Here is a 17,745-nt window from a genome sequence, read left to right on the forward strand (position 1 = left end):
TAGCGCAATGCTTTAGAGTACCAGTGAATTGGGTTCAATTCCTGCCGCTGCCTGTAAGGAGTTTGTATGTTCTCTGGGTGACCGTGTAGATTTTCTCAGGGTACTGCATTTTCCTGTCACAGTCCAAACATGTATCAGTTAGTAGGTTAATTGGTCATTGTAAATTGTCCTGTGATTTGGCTAGGATTAAATCAGAGGATTGCTGGATAGTGCAAACCAAAGTGACCTATTTTGTACTGTATCTCAATAAGGAAGTAAACAAACCAACAAACTCAGGCGAAACCACTCAAAATCAAAGGGCTTTTTGCTTGATCTTTTTACCATAAGCTGTGTCTTTAAAATTTTTGTTTACTGTTGTCAGAATAGCATACTTTTAATGCAGCAATTGTGCAGGAAGCGGTATTCCTGCACAAAAAAATATTTAAAGGGTGTTCACTATGTAACAAGAAGAAGGTACAGGAGCCTTGGGTCCCACACCATCAGGTTCAGGACCTATTATTACCCTTCAACCATCAGACTCCTGAACATGCTTCACCTCAGCACTGAACTGATCCACAACTTATGGACTCCCTTTCAAGGGCTCTGCAACTCGTGTTCTCAGTGTTATTTATTATTATTATTTTGCATTTGCACACATTGTCATCTTTTGCACATTGGTTGCTTGGCAGTCTTTGTAGTTTTTCAATGATCCTATTATATTTCATTGTTCCACTGTGAATGCCCGCAAGAAAATGAATCTCAGGTTAGTATATGGTGATATATAGAGTACAGTGCAAAAGTCTTAAGCACATATAAGAGTCTTGAGCTCCTTTGAACTCCTACGATGTAAAAAGCTACTGGCAAATCTGAGTTTTGTGTGTAGGCTATTTTGTTACACGATAGATGATGCTTTCAACTTTAACAACAACATTATATTTGAATAATCAAATTTAATGATCAAAAATTTCATTTGAAAAATCATTGTTACCACCATCAAAGGCCATGGAATAAAAAGGACTGCATTTCATAGATTTTTTAAAAAAGTAAACAACAAGGAAAAGGGAGAGTAACAGTGAAAGGTTATTAGATATCTCTTGGGGGAGGGAGGTCCACTGTTTTTTTTTGTTTTTTTATAAATGACATGGATGTAAAGAGAACAATTGCATTGTGAACTGCGATTAAAAGCCAGCAGAGGACTGATGTGGAAATGTATGTGGATCGGCCATTAAGAAGAGCAGGATTGGTTGAGAAAGTTGGGATCCTGGATTTTATGAATGGAGGCAATGGTATTCAAGAGAATAGAAGTCAAAAAGCAGTTTGTCAAACATTGCTTCAGCCACAATTGGAGTACATTGTCAGTTTTCTGGGTACAACATTCAGGAAAGATATGAAGGCTGTGGAAGAGATGTACTGAAATGCTTCCAGAGATTGACTTCTTCTGTAATGTGAATAGCATGGAGAAGCTGAGGTTGTTCTGGGAAGTTGCAAAGTTATCTGATTATTTTAAAACATAATTGGTATAGATAGTCTAGATAAAGAAAATGTTCCCATTGAACAAAAAGCTGTTGAATGAAGATAACAGACAGAAGAGCTAAAAGTGACCCAAGTGAGTCAATTCTTAAAAGCAAGGCAGTGTGATTGTTTTTATGTAGAGTTGCTATGTACTCAAGTCTACTGTGAATTTGTAATTTACTATGAAGATCCTCTGTTGGTAATACCTTTTTTGACAAGTGTTGTCAGTGACACTGAAGTTGCTTTTGCAATAGAGCAGGTTGCAAATGGAACTTCAATCTTGAGTAGTTTCCCTAGTTGTAAGACCCGTCAGCTTGACTGGGAAGAGCATGTACCTTCCTGATGTGCATGGAGCATTCACTCATAGTAATTAATTGTCACGTGTTAGAAATTCTAGAAAATGGGAATATTCAACTTGCTTTTGAAGCTACAGGTTAATAAATATCCACAGACAATGCTTGTACCATAAGGTAGCTATTACTACAGAAACTTAAAGTAACTATTGAAGTGATCATGTTGTCTATGAGAAAGTTAATGTTTCTAGTTAAAGATATTTCAGCAGAGCTGTTGAATAGACAATATTTGAATAACATTTTCAGTTGTATGCAAAAGTTCTTCATAAATGTTTGGAATATAAATTATTTTTAATACAACTATATTTAAAAATCTATAAAAGCAAAATAAAAAGGATACTGACTTGCTACTTGGAGTCGATGCACTTGGTCTTCATATCTACATCCCTGACAACAAGCTATCATCTAAAAAGTCATTTGCGTGGAGTGGAATCAGAAACATTTCCTACAGTGAGAAAGAGGTAAAAAGCATTTGAGTCTGTTTACTGTGATTTCTTTGTAAAAATTCTGTAAATTAAAATTTATGATTACATATGTCATTAACACATACTTATAGGAATCCTGTTAGGTAAAACAATATGCTTACATCAGTTGATTTTTAATTAACTATTTGCAGAAAGCTTACAATTTGGTCAGACAGAATTTGGATTTGAGATGCATTTATTTTATGACCATTATATCTTAATGGTGATCTGTTAATCATTTTGGCTGGTAACAATTTGTTTTGGGCACTATTATCACTGAAGGATGAAGGTAAATGGGTTGCACATAATGTTTTTACATTGTCCAAGTTTCCTTTTTCTGTCTCAGTTCTAATTTTTTTTCTGTTTTTCATTGAGATATAAAGTGAAATGAGCAGTAGTCTGCTACCTATTTACCTACTTAAAAACAATGCTCAAAATTTATACTTGCAACTTAATTAGGGTCCAGAGCTAGCAAATTTGAAACTATCAGATTCTAAACAAACTATGAAATAACTTGTGATACAACTTCTTTATAAATAATACTTAACATATCAAATAAAGTGGCACAGTTAAGATCCTGGCATGCAGAAAAAAATGTTGTGTCACAATGCAATAGAGACTTTGATATATCTTAGCTTCATGTTGTCTTCAAATGCGCAATTAATCCAGAGCAAGGATTTTCTAAACGAAATTGAATGTTTATTTTTTTGCCGTAAAATATAGACGAACAATTTAAACCTAATGCTAACTTTTTTACAGTTTACCATCAAACCTTTAGACAAAAAGGCGGAGGTTTTCAAATTTTACTCTTCACAGCTCCGTGTAAATAAATTGGTGAGTATTTTATGAATTACATTAACAGCTTTTATCTTCTCCTGTAATACTAAATGTAGTGAAACTTATTTACAGTAGTTTGTACTTATTTATGATCAATTCAAGTTTGTAAAAATTGGAGCAATAGACTTCAGGTGCTAGAAAATTGGAATAAAATTGTGTATGTGGTTCATCTGTAGAATTTTTTATTCCATAGGATTCTGAGTTCTAGATTATTGGGGGTACTTAAAGATGCACTTTGAAAGGTCAGTAAATTGAGGGCATGGAAGAAGAGATGAGACTTAGAGCAGGTCAATCTTGATCATGTTAGCAGCTTGAGAGGTTTAATCTTGCATCTGTTTTGCTATGCAATAAATGACTTGTTGGTGGATCTCTGAGTTGTGCAGCATATTCAGGAGGAGATGAATTGTTGACATCTTGGGTCGAAATTCTGCATCAGGACCCAGCTGAGATCCCCCAGCATCTACAATCTCCTATTTTCCTATATTCCTGACAGCACTTGGAGGTTGAGTTCCTCTGCACAGAGCAAAACTGCTGATGTTTGAAGTTATAGTTTTCATCAGAACTGCAAAAGCAAGGAGATAACAGTTCCTGATTGCAAAAGGGGGTATGCAGATAAGCACTGGGAACATCTGATGGTATGCAGAATTATCAAAGAAACTATTTAATTAGGAATAATGACCTGTGGGGAGGAGATAATGGGGCGGCACATTAGCACATTTAGCACAACACCACAGTCCCGGTGACTTGGGTTCATTTCCTGCCGTTGCCTGTAAAGAGTTTGTACCTTCTCCCCGTGACCATGTGGGTTTCCTCTTGGTATTCAGTGACGTACCGGTTAGTAGGTTAATTGGTCATTGTCAATTGTCCCGCGATTAGTGTAGGGTTAAATCAGGAGATTGATGGGTGGCATGGCTCTAAGGCCTGCTCCGCTCTGTAATTCAATAAACTAATAAAGAGCAAGTTGAACCACAAAGCTGGTCACCTGAGGGAGCTTTGACACATAGTTTGTGATGAGTATATGGTAAATCTTCTGGAAGTGAGTAGAGGTGGGTACAATAACAGCACTTAAGAGACTTTTGGATAGGTGTGTGAATAGATTTGGGGGAAAGAGATATGGGTGAAATGTGGGCAAATGGGACAATCTGAGATGGTGATCTTGGTCAGCATGGATTGGAGGAGTGAAAGGCCAGTTTCTGTGCTTTGTGACTCCAAAAGGCAACTAGATGCACAGGGTTGCCCTTGACATCCAAATCAAAAATGTACACCCTTAATTGGAAAGGTTTATTTGCGCTTGGTACTCATGATGTTTACCTTTTTCTCTACAGAAATGGCTGAACCTTTCTGTTTCAATTTGATTCTTTTATTTCCTCTTCTGTTGTGAACTGCCAGTAAATTTTTAAACAAATTGTTATCTTGATAGTTTTGATCTGCATCCCACCAACTCTCCTCTGCGGTATAACTATTTTTAACCTCCACATTTCCAATTCTGATAAAGGGTTCTTGATTTGAAAAGTGCTGTTTGACTTGTTGAGTAGTAGATGTTGAATACTTTGTAGTAGATAAGCCAAGCTGTGATACTGCTATAAATGTCTGCTTCCTACCATTTAAAAAATGATGGTTAGTACAATGAATTATTTTGCCACTTTAGTGGGTATCCATTATGCTTTTGTTGGTTTGGTTTAAATTGCTTTACTTGGGTGGTAGATGTTTGGAATTCTTTACCCTTGCTGTTGTGGGAGCTTAATTGTTATGCTCATTCAAAATAGTGATGCATTTTTTTGGATATTTAGAAATGGAGAAATATTGGGATAGTGCTAAAAATGGCATTTTGTACAAGATCAGATTTTGATAACTGGTGGCATAGACTCAAAAGGCTGCATGGACTCCTATCAAGCCCTTGTGATATTGCACAGTTGCTACTTATCTACCCTATTGATTTCAAGCTATTAGTTACAGTGAGATGGCAAACACCCTTAGGTCTGAAGTCAGTTCCTGCTTTTTTTTTGTGTAACAGCCAGGGCAAAATAACGTGTATTACAATTCATCATCCTAGTTTTGGTATTCCCCATGATTCGATATTGCTTTCCACAGGAACCACCAATTCAACTGTCTTGTCTGCCCTTCAGTTAGTCCATTTATGCCTTGATATCAGAGCCACTCTGTTACCTCTTGAAGTTGTAAATGTGTTTAAGTGAATCTCCCTTGTATAAAGCTACTTGAAAGCTCTTTAGAGATAATAATTTAAAAATGCCGGTATCAATAAATTTCATAACTATGCAATCTTAATGGAGACTTAAAAACAGTATTAAAAGGTGCAATTTAAATAAATAATTTATACTTGATTTTTTAAAAAAATGTTGGTTTCTTTCCTGTCTTAGGATGTTGTTAACATTCAATTGTGAAATAAATGTTTTAAAAATCTGAACCTGCATTGGATATGGATTTTTTTTTTTTTAAGTAGGCATACACTTTGAAAATGCGAACTGATTCAATATGTCTTCAAGCAGCCAATCGAATTTCTTGCTGTAGCTACTGTATTAACATTCCTTGGTTTCCATAGCACTTTCTGTTCAGAAAAAGGAAGCTGTCTTTGTCATCTAAGCGGATGACGAAAATAGACTTGCAGGGGGAGTCCATGTTATTTGAAAGACTATTTCATTCTGCCATAATAATGCCAAATCACCCTTTCTTTTGCTTGTTTTCAGATTTTGCAGTTATGCATTGGAAATCATGACTTGTTTATGAGAAGGAGAAAAGTAGATTCAATTGAAGTTCAGCAGATGAAAGCTCAAGCCAGAGAAGAAAAGGCTAGGAAAAAGGTTAGTCCATTCCATGTAAAATGATGCATGTGATAGTTTATTTAATGCTGGTCCATTGATGTGACAGGAGTATTTTCCCTGAAAGATGGATTACTATGATTTCAGATGGAACGTCAAAGGTTAGCCAGAGAGAAAAAGTTGAGGGAGGAGGCTGAGCGAGCAAAAGAAGATTTGGAGAGGCGACTTTATCAATTACAAGATGAGTCCAGGCTTGCGAATGAAGCACTGGTGAGTCATTGTGGAGCACAATTATATACCGTCTGTAAATGTAAATTCTGTTTTCTTTGTATATTTTGGTGTGGCACAGTCCTATGCAGAAATATTGTACTACTAGATTAACCAATAGTCTGTATTTCTTTATCTATGTCTGTGCCTAATGAATTGGAGCTCCTCATTTCAAAATATTTATGGAATTAATGCTGAGTAGATATATTATTCACCTGGTCTCTTGGAGTCGTAACATTACACTGGAAATGAAGTTTAAAATCTCTAAAAGTAGGGATTATTGGGAGATTATCAAAACATCTTACAGGCATTTCCAGGAAATAATGGTCTTCAAACAATGAAAACTATAATTATGATGTAGCTAAAAAATGTAAGCTGGTGTGCAGCATATGTCAGTGATCTGAGAACATTTTGAGTGTGATTGGGTGGAACTGAGCAGGAGAATGTAAAAGTTGATTGTGAATGTAGCTGTTGCAAGAATTGCCACAAAATTGGCAATGGCAGTGTAAACTATAAGCTTTAGTCCTTTATAATCAAGGAATATGAACTAGGCTGTTTTGTGCCTGGTTTATGGGAGTGAACAAGTTTTTAAGGCTGAATGTAAATTAAACTGGTGTATATTTGTCACATCTTCTAAGGAATATAGATAAACAATGAGAGGCAAAGTGTACAGATCATTGGCTTGTTTGAACTTGCTTGTGGTTGTGATGGATAATGGAATGTTTTTGTTGAGAATTGTTTAAAGTTTTCAGTTTTGGAAGACCAGGACTGAACTGTTCTTAATTCCTAATTGACAGTTTGTTCCCTTGAAATTTCCATAGTGTGTTGTGAAAGAGTATAAAACTAGCAGCAGTAATTACAAACAAATACATTTCTTGAGAACTTGTAACTAAAGGTTGGTGGCTCTTTCAAAACTGACTCAAAATGCAGATTTGCATAGTTTTTTTTTCAGAATGTCAGTGATGCGTGACATTTGGCTTTACTAAAAATGTCTAGACCCATTAATCAGCACTAAATATTAGATGTGTTATGAGATGGCTGCTAATCAAAGCAATGAATGGTAGCACTGAACTATTCTGTACAAAGTCTTTTGGTTAGTAGTAACCAGTTTTAACCATATATGTGCTATATGGCAGTCAAGATTGTGAACCCTCGTAAGGTTGCAGGGCCCTATGAAGTACCGGGTTGGGCTCTGAAAATCTGCTCCGACCAACTGTTGGAGGTATTCAGACATCTTCAATCTCTTATTGCTACTGTTGGAAGTTCCCACCCCCTTCAAAAGGGCAACAATTATACCAGTGCGTAAGAATAGACAATAGGTGCAGAAGTAGACCATTCGGCCCCTCGAGTCTACACTGCCATTCTGAGATCATGGCTGATCATTCACTATCAATACCCAGTCCCTGCCTTGTCCCCATATCCCTTGATTCCCCTATCCATCAGATATCTATCTGGCTCCTTCTTGAAAGCATCCAGAGAATTGGCCTCCACCGTCTTCCGAGGCAGTGCATTCCACACCTCCACAACTCTCTGGGAAAAGAAGTTTTTCCTCAACTCTGTTTTAAATAACTGACCTCTTATTCTCAATCCATGCCCTCTGGTACTGGACTCTCCCAACATCTGGAACATATTTCCTGCCTCAATCCTATCAAATCCTTTAATTATCTTAAACGTTTCAATCAGATCCCCTCTCAATCTCCTCAATTCCAGCGTGTACAAGTCCAATCTCTCCAATCTCTTTGCGTAAGACAGCCCTGCCATCCCAGGAATCAACCTAGTGAATCTACGCTGCACTTCCTCAATTGGCAGAATGTCCTTCCTGAAACCTGGAGACCAAAACTGTACACAATATTCCAGGTGTGGTCTCACCAGGGCCCTGTACAAATGCAAAAGGACATCCTTGCTCTTGTACTCAATTCCCCTTGTAACAAAGGCCAACATTCCATTTGCCCTCTTCACTGCCTGTTGCACTTGCTCATTCACCTTCATTGACTGGTGAACTAGGACTCCTATGTCTCTTTGCATTTCTCCCTTACCTAACTCTACACCGTTCATACAATACTCTGCCCTCTTGTTCCTGCTTCAAAGAACAGTGTGAGCTGAATTAATGAAGATCGTACAGTAGTACTCACATCTACAGTGATGAAATGCTTTGAGAGGTTGGTCATGGATTGGAAAGAACTACACCCACTGCAATGTGCCTGTCTACAGTAGACACGATCTCAATGGCTCTCCCTTCAACCTTGTGTAAAGAGGGTTTCTTCTTTTTGTTAACTAGCAGGAATGCTAATTTACTGATAACGAGAATGGTATTCCTTTGTAAACCAAATGGGGATTAATGTTCTTTCTTCTGAGTCTGTAAGCTTTTGTTGACGGGCTTTTGGGGAGATCGGCGCGATGGGGTCGAGAGAGAGGACGCAATGCTCTAAGCTGGGCGAGGATCGGACCCCAAAGGGGGGTCCGAGGCCGGCAGATTCTCTGGGGGGGGGGGGGGATGAAGCTAGATGTGCTTGGTTGACCACTCGGAGGGTCCTGAGCTGTTTGGAGAGTCGAGGAGTTCGGAGGGGAGCGAATGGTGGCCAGAAGACTTCAGAAATTGAGCTCCAACGGCTGTGCACGAAGTGGTTTGGACTTTGATAAGTTTGGCGCCTTTTCTTTAATTTTCTCTTCATATATACTGTATCATTATTAATCACTTAGTTATAGTAACCTTTATAAATTGTACTCATTTAATCGCATATGGTGTACTGTCTGTTTTTGGGCGAGGCGGGGACATCACACAGCATCCACACCAGCTGATTACCCAGTTTGGCGGGGCCGAAGGCTGCTCCCCCTAGACGAAACGAGTTGAGCGAGCCTGAGGCGACCCAGGGAGTTACACTTGGATCACCTGGACAATGCAAATAACTATCAGGGTGCTGTTTATTGACTACTGCTCAGCATTTAACATCATTATTTCTATAGTCCTGATCAAAAAGCTACAGAGCCTAAGCTTCTGTACCTCCCTCTGCAACTGGATCCTTGACTTCCTAACCAGAGACCCAGAATCTATGTGTATTGGAAATAACATCTCCACCAAGCTGATGATCAATGCTGACACCCCACACGGATGTGTGCTTAGCTCACTGCTGTTGTCGTGGTTTCTTGTGCCCCACAAACGACCAGGAGACACAGAAGATTCTTCAAGAAGTGTTAAACTTTAATTTGCAAATCAAAGCTGAGACAGTCAGTGAGCTAGTCGCTGATTGCCCACCGATCCTTGTGCATAGCATTTTTTATAGCAATCTCCTGGTTTAGTTGCATTAGCATATCCAATCGGTCTACAGTTGCGTATCACCAGTACATCAGCTCCCAATATTGTTTCTACCCATTAACTTAATCATGTTCTAATCTACCTTTTGGGCCACATGTTACCTCATCCCTGGCCACAGTTATCTCTTAGCTAGCCTCTCATTACCACACCATTATCTTCTTATTTGGCTAAATTCTTAAGTCACTGATGTGTTCAATAGTACAGAGACAATACAGAGATTTCATTCTCCTACTAAATTGGATACATACATAGCAAATAGCAAACACAAAGCTGACTACATAGTTTTGGTTACACAGCAAACAATGCAACTTTATACTCCAATACTGTACTGCCTTTACACCCATGATTGTGTGGCTAGGCATAGCTCAAATACCATGTATAAATTTGTTGATGATACAACCATTGTTGGTAGAATTTCATATGGTGAAAAAAAGGCATACAGGAGCGAGATATACCAATTAGTTCAATGATGTCACAGCAACAACCTTGTATTCATTTTCAGCATCCATCATTAATGACCCATGCCATCCAGGACATGCCTTCTTCTCATTGTTATTGTCAGGAAGGAGGTACAGAAGTCTGAAGACATACACTCACTTATTTAGGAGTAGCTTCTTCCCCTCTGCCATTTTCTAAATGGACCTTGAACCCATGAACACTAACTCACTACTTTTATTTCTGTTTTTTGCACTACTAATTTTAACTTAACTACTTAATTGACATATACTTAATGCAATAAAGTTTTTTCTCTATATTTATTTATCATGTATTTCAATGTACTGCTGCCGTAAGGTTATCTAATTTCATGACATACTCCTCTGATGTCAAACCTGATTGTGATTTTCTTTTGTTTATAGACCATGGGTAAAGCTCAAGTTTTATCACATACCGATACGTATTCAGGAAGTTAATGCTTTTTCTTAGATACGATCAGAGGAGACTGCTGACTTGCTTGCAGAGAAGGCACAGATTGCAGAAGAGGAGGCCAAGCTGCTCGCTCAGAAAGCTGCAGAAGCAGAGCAGGAGCGACAGAGGTTGGAAGTCACAGCCCTGAAGACAAAAGAGGAGAAGCGTCTAATGGAACAGAAGATGCGAGAAGCAGAGTTGATAGCTGTTAAGCTTGTGGAGGAATCAGAGAGGAGGTTGGTTAGCTTGTATTTTGGAAGTCATCTGTTTGCCTATGTGATAAATGATGTGCAGTACATTTTGTGGAAGTCAGTGTCGTCAGAGACTGACTACTAAACCTGTAAGTAAATCGGTTCACATTAAGTGTAATTGAGTTCAGGAGCCATGAGGTAATGTTAGAGCTATATAAGACTTGGGTCAGACCTCACATGGAGAACTCTGTTCGATTCTGGTCACTTCACTACAGGAAAGGTGTGGATACTATAGAGAGAGTACGGAGGAGATTTACAAGGATGTTGCCTAGATTGGAGGGAGTACCTTATGAGAATATGTTAAGTGCACTTGACCTTTTCTCCTTGGAGCAACGGAGGATGAGAGGTGACCTGATAGAGATGTATAAGGTGATGAGGTTCATTGATTGTGTGGATAGCCAGAGGCTTTTTTCCAGGGCTGAAGTGGCTAACATGAGGGGGTATAGTTTTAAGGTGCTTGAAAATAGGTACTGAGGGGATGACAGAGGTAAGTTTTTCCGCACAGAGAGAGGTGGGTGCATGAACTACACTGCTGCTAGTGGTGGTGGAAGCGGATACAATTGGGTATTTTAATGGTCTCTTGGATAGGTACATGGAGCTTAGAAAAATAGAGGGCTTTGCAATAGGGAAATTCTAGGCAATTTCTAGAGTAGGTTACATGGTTGGCACAACATTGTGGGCTGAAGGGCCTGTAATGTGCTGTAATGATTATGTGAAAATCCTACAACTGTCAGTCTTTTCTCTTTCATTCTTTTGCCAGCATTCTTTCCCAAACCTATCTGTTGATCAGGCCAGTTTAAGAGATCAGAATTTAGAAATCAGAAAGTGAACCTGAGTCAAGTTGTCAGGAAAGCTATCAAGTACTTCATAAAATAGAAAGGAGAGCCATGGTTACTACATAATTGCAACAGCATTGTCTGTCTTCCACAAGTAGATAATATTCTCTTAAATGGTCCTTCATTTGAGATAGTGTTTTTTTTTTCCTGATGGGTATTGTGTAAATGTTCCTCGTGTAATCATAGCGCAAATTAAGTGATGGTTGGTTTAGTGACTCATTGAAACCTGGAACACACTGTTGTTTTATTATTTCCAGAAGGAATATCTTAGCATTGTTCTTTTGTAGTGATGGAATAGTGTTATTATACAATCTTTAGTTTAAAAATATTTTTTTCAGATCTAAGGAAGCAGAACAGCTCAAGCAAGATCTAACCGAAGCTCGAGAGGCAGAGAGAAGAGCCAAGCATAGACTGCTGGAGATCACAAAACCCAGTTATCCGGTATATGCAAAATTATGACTTGGAAGTATTTTTTGTGTGTATGTATGTTTAATTCACTTAATAACACAATTTATTCATTTAGAAAAGACATTTATGTTTCATATATATGGTTATTATTGATTCCCTATACTATTATGAACGAACATACTTGCATAATACAGAATAATGTGCAATTTGTCTTGGGGTGATGAAATGGTGAATGCCCCTCAGAAGTTAATTTGTTGATTGAATTAGTTTAGCAATACGGGTGTCCCCCGCTTTACGAATGTTCGCTTTACGCCGCTTCGCTTTTACAAAAGACCTACATTAGTAACCTGTTCTCGTATTTCAGAGGATTTTTGCTTTTACGAAAATTTTTCCCATATAAATTAATGGTTCTTCGCTTTACACCATTTCGGCTTAAGAAAGATTTCATAGGAACGCGCTACCTTTGTAAAGGTAACTGTATACTGAATTCTTAATAAGTAAAAGATCTTTTAAGAAGTATAGCTGATGTCTCAATTTTTAAATCTGATTCACCTAGGTTATAGCTTCATATTCAGCTCATCCCCCAGCTGATGTTGGTGATCTTAACTTAGAATCTGGATCTTTTAAATTTGACTTCAAGGATACTGATATGAAGCGGTTATCCATGGAGATAGAACGAGAACGGTAAGTTACTGTACTTCTACCTCTCGTGCATTTGTCCTTGGATGTACTGCATGCCAGTAGCATCAGATGAACTTCTGAATTAATAATTTTTGCCGCCTTGAAAAGGCAAATAACGTGCACAATTTTAATTTACTTCATAGTGTGGAATACATGGAAAAAAGCAAACACCTGCAAGAGCAGTTGAAGGAATTAAAAACTGAAATTGAAGCTCTGAAATTAGAGGAACGACATGCTAACATGGGCATCCCTACCAGTGAGACCATGGAGTTTTCTGATAATACTTACACACCGCTCAGTAATGTGAGTTTTCTTTTTTGAACATGTACTTGTGTATTACCTCTAAATGCATGTTGCTTTAATGCAAAACAGTAAAGATTCTTTGGCTTACTAGTCTAGTAGCATTAAGATAGAACAAAAAGTAGTTCTGTATATTAACTTGTTTTCTGTCAGTTTGAGTTTGTGAAGAAATTAAAGAACATCATCTGTCATGTGCACCTTACTGGGACAAATAATAGCTAAAACATCTGCATCTGGACACAATTATCTGGGTAGTCTTTTGTCTGTTTTAAATTTCTAATGGCACTTTACCACCTACCTGTTATGTGTCCCTATATCTTTGTTTAAAATTAAAAAAAAATGCTATTTCTGTAACTATTATTATTCAAATGTAACTCTCTTCAGCCTAATTTACTGATGCCTCCCACTGACTTGAATTTGGGGATATCATAACCACAAAAATGTTTTCAGAATGTCAAATTATATCTCATTCCAGATGGGATCTAATGTATGTGCACTTTCAGGATATTGCCCTGTTAATTTAGAGCATATTTTAACTGGATTATTTTATAGTTTGTATTCAAACCTGTTCAAAAATAATGAAAAATACAGAAATGCTCCCAACATCTTTGTTGTGAAGGAAGAGGAGGTTACTGTTGTATGATAGTTCTGTACATGTTTCTGTAATATTCATATACTTGTGTAGTTTCTTTAATGTCGTAAGATGCCCAAGGTCTACGGAATGTGCTATCAATCAAAATTTTATTAATAAAATAGAATTAAATAAGGAAGTCTTAGGGCAGATGTTTTGTGTCTTAATGGTGAAATAGAGCTGACAAAATGGAGTGGGTTTTTTTTTGGAAGTTCTAGAACTTGGGTTCTTGGTTACTCGTAGAACTTGGGTTCTTGGTTACTAGTATTCTGTTAAGATCCCACACTTAAACTAGAGATATCTAATATAGTTATGATGCTTGGGATTAATAGTAGAGGAAGATGAAGCCATGGAAAGGATTGAACACAAGACTAAGAATTTAAGATATACTTGGGGGTCCTTGTAGAAGCATGGTAATGGGTGATTGCAACTTTAATGAAGAAATTGAGTTGAATTTTGCATGTGTTTAAATTTATCAAAGATAGAAGATGGGATCCTGGTCAAAAGAGTCTTAACATGACCATGTTCTGGAACAGTATATGAGCTGAGTGAAGCAGTATGGAGTCAAATCATGGATGCCACCTAAAAGCTGAAATCAGAAGTGTGTTGTGACTACATGGCTGTGTACCAGTTCTTGTGTCTTTCAGTCAGAAGGTTGAGGCGTCCAGTGTCAATCCAGGACTAGTTAACACTTAAGGACATTCTAAGCAGATGTTACATTGTCTAAGGCGCTTTCTTAAGGTTGACCCATTAAATGGACCTCATCTGACCATTCAGATAATTGCAATGTATTCTTTCAATTATCAAAGCTAGGGAGGATTTTCTTTCCTGGCCTGATCAACATTTTACCCACAATGAATAAGACAGTACTACTTCTCGTATTGGTATATTTGGAACTGTGCTGGCATATTGAGCAAAATACAAGCTCCTGGAGGAACCCAGTGGGTCATGCAGCTTCTGTGGTGAACTTTCTTTTGCCACTGTTCCTCTAGCAACTTGTTTTTTGTTATGAACACTAGTTGACTTGAGGTTGCCTAAAAAGGAAATGATAATGACCACCAGAAAGAATAATTAATTCATTGGTGAGTGGGAAAATTGAACATAAAACACAAGGATCAAGAACACAAGTGGGCCGGAGATAATGGGGATTTCAAAAAGGCCAAGTAAGAGCTGGAGAAGGCAATCACACCTGTCAAGTGCCAATATTCAGTCAATCTGGAGAACCAGTTATCTGTAAGGTTCTGTTCTTTAGTCTGGAGAAGCCTTCTGTCCATTCCAAATGATAAAATAAGGCATCTCCTCCTTAATCGTTTAAACACATTCCACTGCAGCTAGATCACACTTCAAAAATCCCTTCTAGTGCCCAGTCAGCAGACCATCACTAGTGACAGACACCTTTGTTGTAAAGAAGGAGCTGCTGACAAAGCTGTTTAGGAAGCAAAATATCAGTGCCGCTAGCCCCGACTCTATCTCCCCTGCCATTCTTAAACACAGTGCTAACCAGTCTTCAGAACCATTTTCAATCATTCTCTTAAACTGTTCCAGCATGTTTCAAAAAATCTGTTACTACTCCAGTCCCCCCAAAAAATTCAGTGATCACTGTACTGAATGACTACAGGCCAGTTGCACTCAGATCAGTCATAATGAAGACAGTTGAAAAGCCAGTCATATAATTTCTCAAATCTGTAACTCTAGATTTTTTTAGATCCACTTAAGTTCGCCTTATAGAGCCAGCCGATCTCTAAGTAATGCAGTTAACATTCGTCTGGGCTTGATAATACACCACCTTGACTCCCTTGATTTCAATTCAGCCTTCAATACCATCATCCTTGAGCTTCTGCAAGAGAAATTCTCTAAACTTAACATATCAGGTCCCATCTGCAGTGGACAACAAAAACTGCTCTAACAGGAGGCAGTATGTGAGACTAGGCTACACATCTCCACATCCTACTCAGTCAGGATGCGGGGTTATGCACCACAGGAGTGTTTTCCCATTTTCCTTATACCACAGTGACTGTGTCTCCAGTGAACCCATCAGTTAAACTGATAGACCACTGTCATTGAACCTATCGTCAGATGTGACAAATCCAAGTACCACCAGGAAGGAAAAAAGCTAGTGTCCTGCTGAAATCACAACAACTTGGAGCTGATTGCCCTCAAAACGATTGCGATATATATTGACTTCAGGAGAAATGTACTTCTGTTCCACCCACTCATCATTAATAACTCTACAGTTAGCACTGTTTCAACATTTAGGTCCCTGATTATCATTATTTCACAGGACCTCATCTGGGAGAACCATATCTGCTCCATTAACAAAAATGTTAGGAAGAGGATGTACTACTTCTGGCAATTGGTAAAATTCCATCTTCCACAAAACATGCTCATGCGATTTTTCATTGCCATCATAGAGGATACCCTCACATCAGCTCTTAGTGTCTGATATGGTGTAGCATCCTCTCAATATATGTAAACTAAAGCAAACTGTCAGGACAGCAGGAAAGGTTATTAGTTCCGGTGTACCATCACTGCAGAACTTGTATATGCCCAAGACAAGAAAGCAGGCAGGAAAAATCATTGCGGAAACTATTCACCCCACAAATTCCTTCACCCACAAGTTCCCTTCTGGCAACTGCTATAGGTCTATAAAACAAAAACTTAATGTGATTTTAGAAGCTGCTTCACCCAGGCAGTTAATCTGATTGACCACTCCAGTTAGCTCTAACCCCAACCCCTTCTATCTATTATCTCAGTTAGTGCACTGCGCTTGAAAATACTTCCGAGCACTTTTTAAAGTACAATTTACCTTGTAAAATAATGTTGATATTTGTGCATTTATGCATATTTATTCTGTATCAGTGTTTCTGACTCTTTATTCCCTAAGGTTGTATGTTGTTTTATGTTGCAAGTAGTTCCAACAAACCACAACCAATTCTGAATACAGTGGATTCTGGTTAATTGTGCTGGTTAATAGAGGCAGCAGATTCTTTTGGGACAACTCAAAGAACAAAAATAGAGAAAATAACCAGAATTCTCTTCATTTTATTAGGGGCACCATGCAACTTAATTGGGACCGGAGGCTGTTGCTGAACATCAGTTGTGTGCATCTGTATGGCTGTTTGACACTCTGCCGTGCTTAGCGTGAACAATTTTTGAACAGCATCAGTTGCAGAATCAGAATTGGGTTTACCAGCACCAGCATATGTCATGCTGACAGTTTGTTTTCAAAAAACAGTGATCTTTGTCACTTAAAGTTGGTGAGAAATGAGCAGCAAGACAGTTTAGAATTGTTTTGTTCACCGTGGTTTCAAGCATTCTGGCTTGGACATGCCAGAAACACCTAGGAGTGAAAATGAAATGATTTCACTGTTTCAGGTTAGGAATTACAAATTTGAAGGTATCTTGAATATTACAATGAAAATGAAGATTTGGAGTATGCAATTGTCAAAAGCATTATATGAAGTTAGTCCATTTTCTGCACTGGGTGTCTGCTGATTTTGTTTATTTACAATCAGTGAAAAGAACATGGCAGCATACACTGGATGAATTCCTCAATCGATAACTATTAGGAGCTAATACAGTTTTATAGTACTGTAGCTGTACAGTCGACCCTCCTTATCTGCGAGTTCTGCATGTGTGAATTCAACCAACCGCGAATCGAGAAAACCCGGAAGTGCTCTTCCAGCACTTGTTGTTTAAGCATGTACAGACTTTTTTTTTCTTGTCATTATTTCCTAAACAATGCAGTATAACAACTCGTTTACATAACATTTACATTGTATTAGGTATTACAAGTAATCTAGAGATGATTTAAAGTATACGGGAGGATGTGCATAGGTTACCATGGATCGGGATTGAGAAAAAGTCGTAAGTTCTCTTACTATGTAAGTCGGAACAGGTACATCCGGTATTATTTAGTGTCAGTTAGTCAAACGTTTGTCTTAGTATATAGTATATATTTAACCTTTCTATGCATATAAAACACTTAACGTATGTTTCAGCGCCAGGCTTGGGAAGTTCCTGAGTTCGATCTAGTGACAGACCACTCTCAACGCGCTCTCCTTCCGTGCCTGATTGATGTGGAGGATCAAAAACCCAAAACCCAATAAATAAACCACTGCGTTGCTTAGTAATAATTGTAGCTTTCATCGGGGCAGGGCCTTTCTCACTTTATCCTTTAAAATTGTTCCGATCGTTGACCGACTGTAACCTAACACTTTTCCAATGACT

General features: G+C 38.2%; 1 protein-coding gene across 2 annotated transcripts in view; it reads left to right on the forward strand.

Moving 5' to 3' along the window:
* nf2b (NF2, moesin-ezrin-radixin like (MERLIN) tumor suppressor b) overlaps nt 1–17,745 on the forward strand; it is a 61,204-nt gene that overhangs the window by 40,292 nt on the left and 3,167 nt on the right. For both annotated transcript variants that reach the window (XM_059973173.1, XM_059973174.1), the window contains exons 9-16: nt 2,168–2,305; nt 3,068–3,142; nt 5,851–5,964; nt 6,070–6,192; nt 10,427–10,644; nt 11,834–11,936; nt 12,460–12,587; nt 12,728–12,887. In XM_059973173.1, coding sequence (XP_059829156.1) covers nt 2,168–2,305; nt 3,068–3,142; nt 5,851–5,964; nt 6,070–6,192; nt 10,427–10,644; nt 11,834–11,936; nt 12,460–12,587; nt 12,728–12,887 — 1,059 coding nt within the window. The remainder of the gene's footprint in view (nt 1–2,167; nt 2,306–3,067; nt 3,143–5,850; nt 5,965–6,069; nt 6,193–10,426; nt 10,645–11,833; nt 11,937–12,459; nt 12,588–12,727; nt 12,888–17,745) is intronic.

Source organism: Hypanus sabinus, chromosome 6 (assembly GCF_030144855.1).
Source record: "Hypanus sabinus isolate sHypSab1 chromosome 6, sHypSab1.hap1, whole genome shotgun sequence".
In the NCBI taxonomy this organism is placed as follows: domain Eukaryota; kingdom Metazoa; phylum Chordata; class Chondrichthyes; order Myliobatiformes; family Dasyatidae; genus Hypanus; species Hypanus sabinus.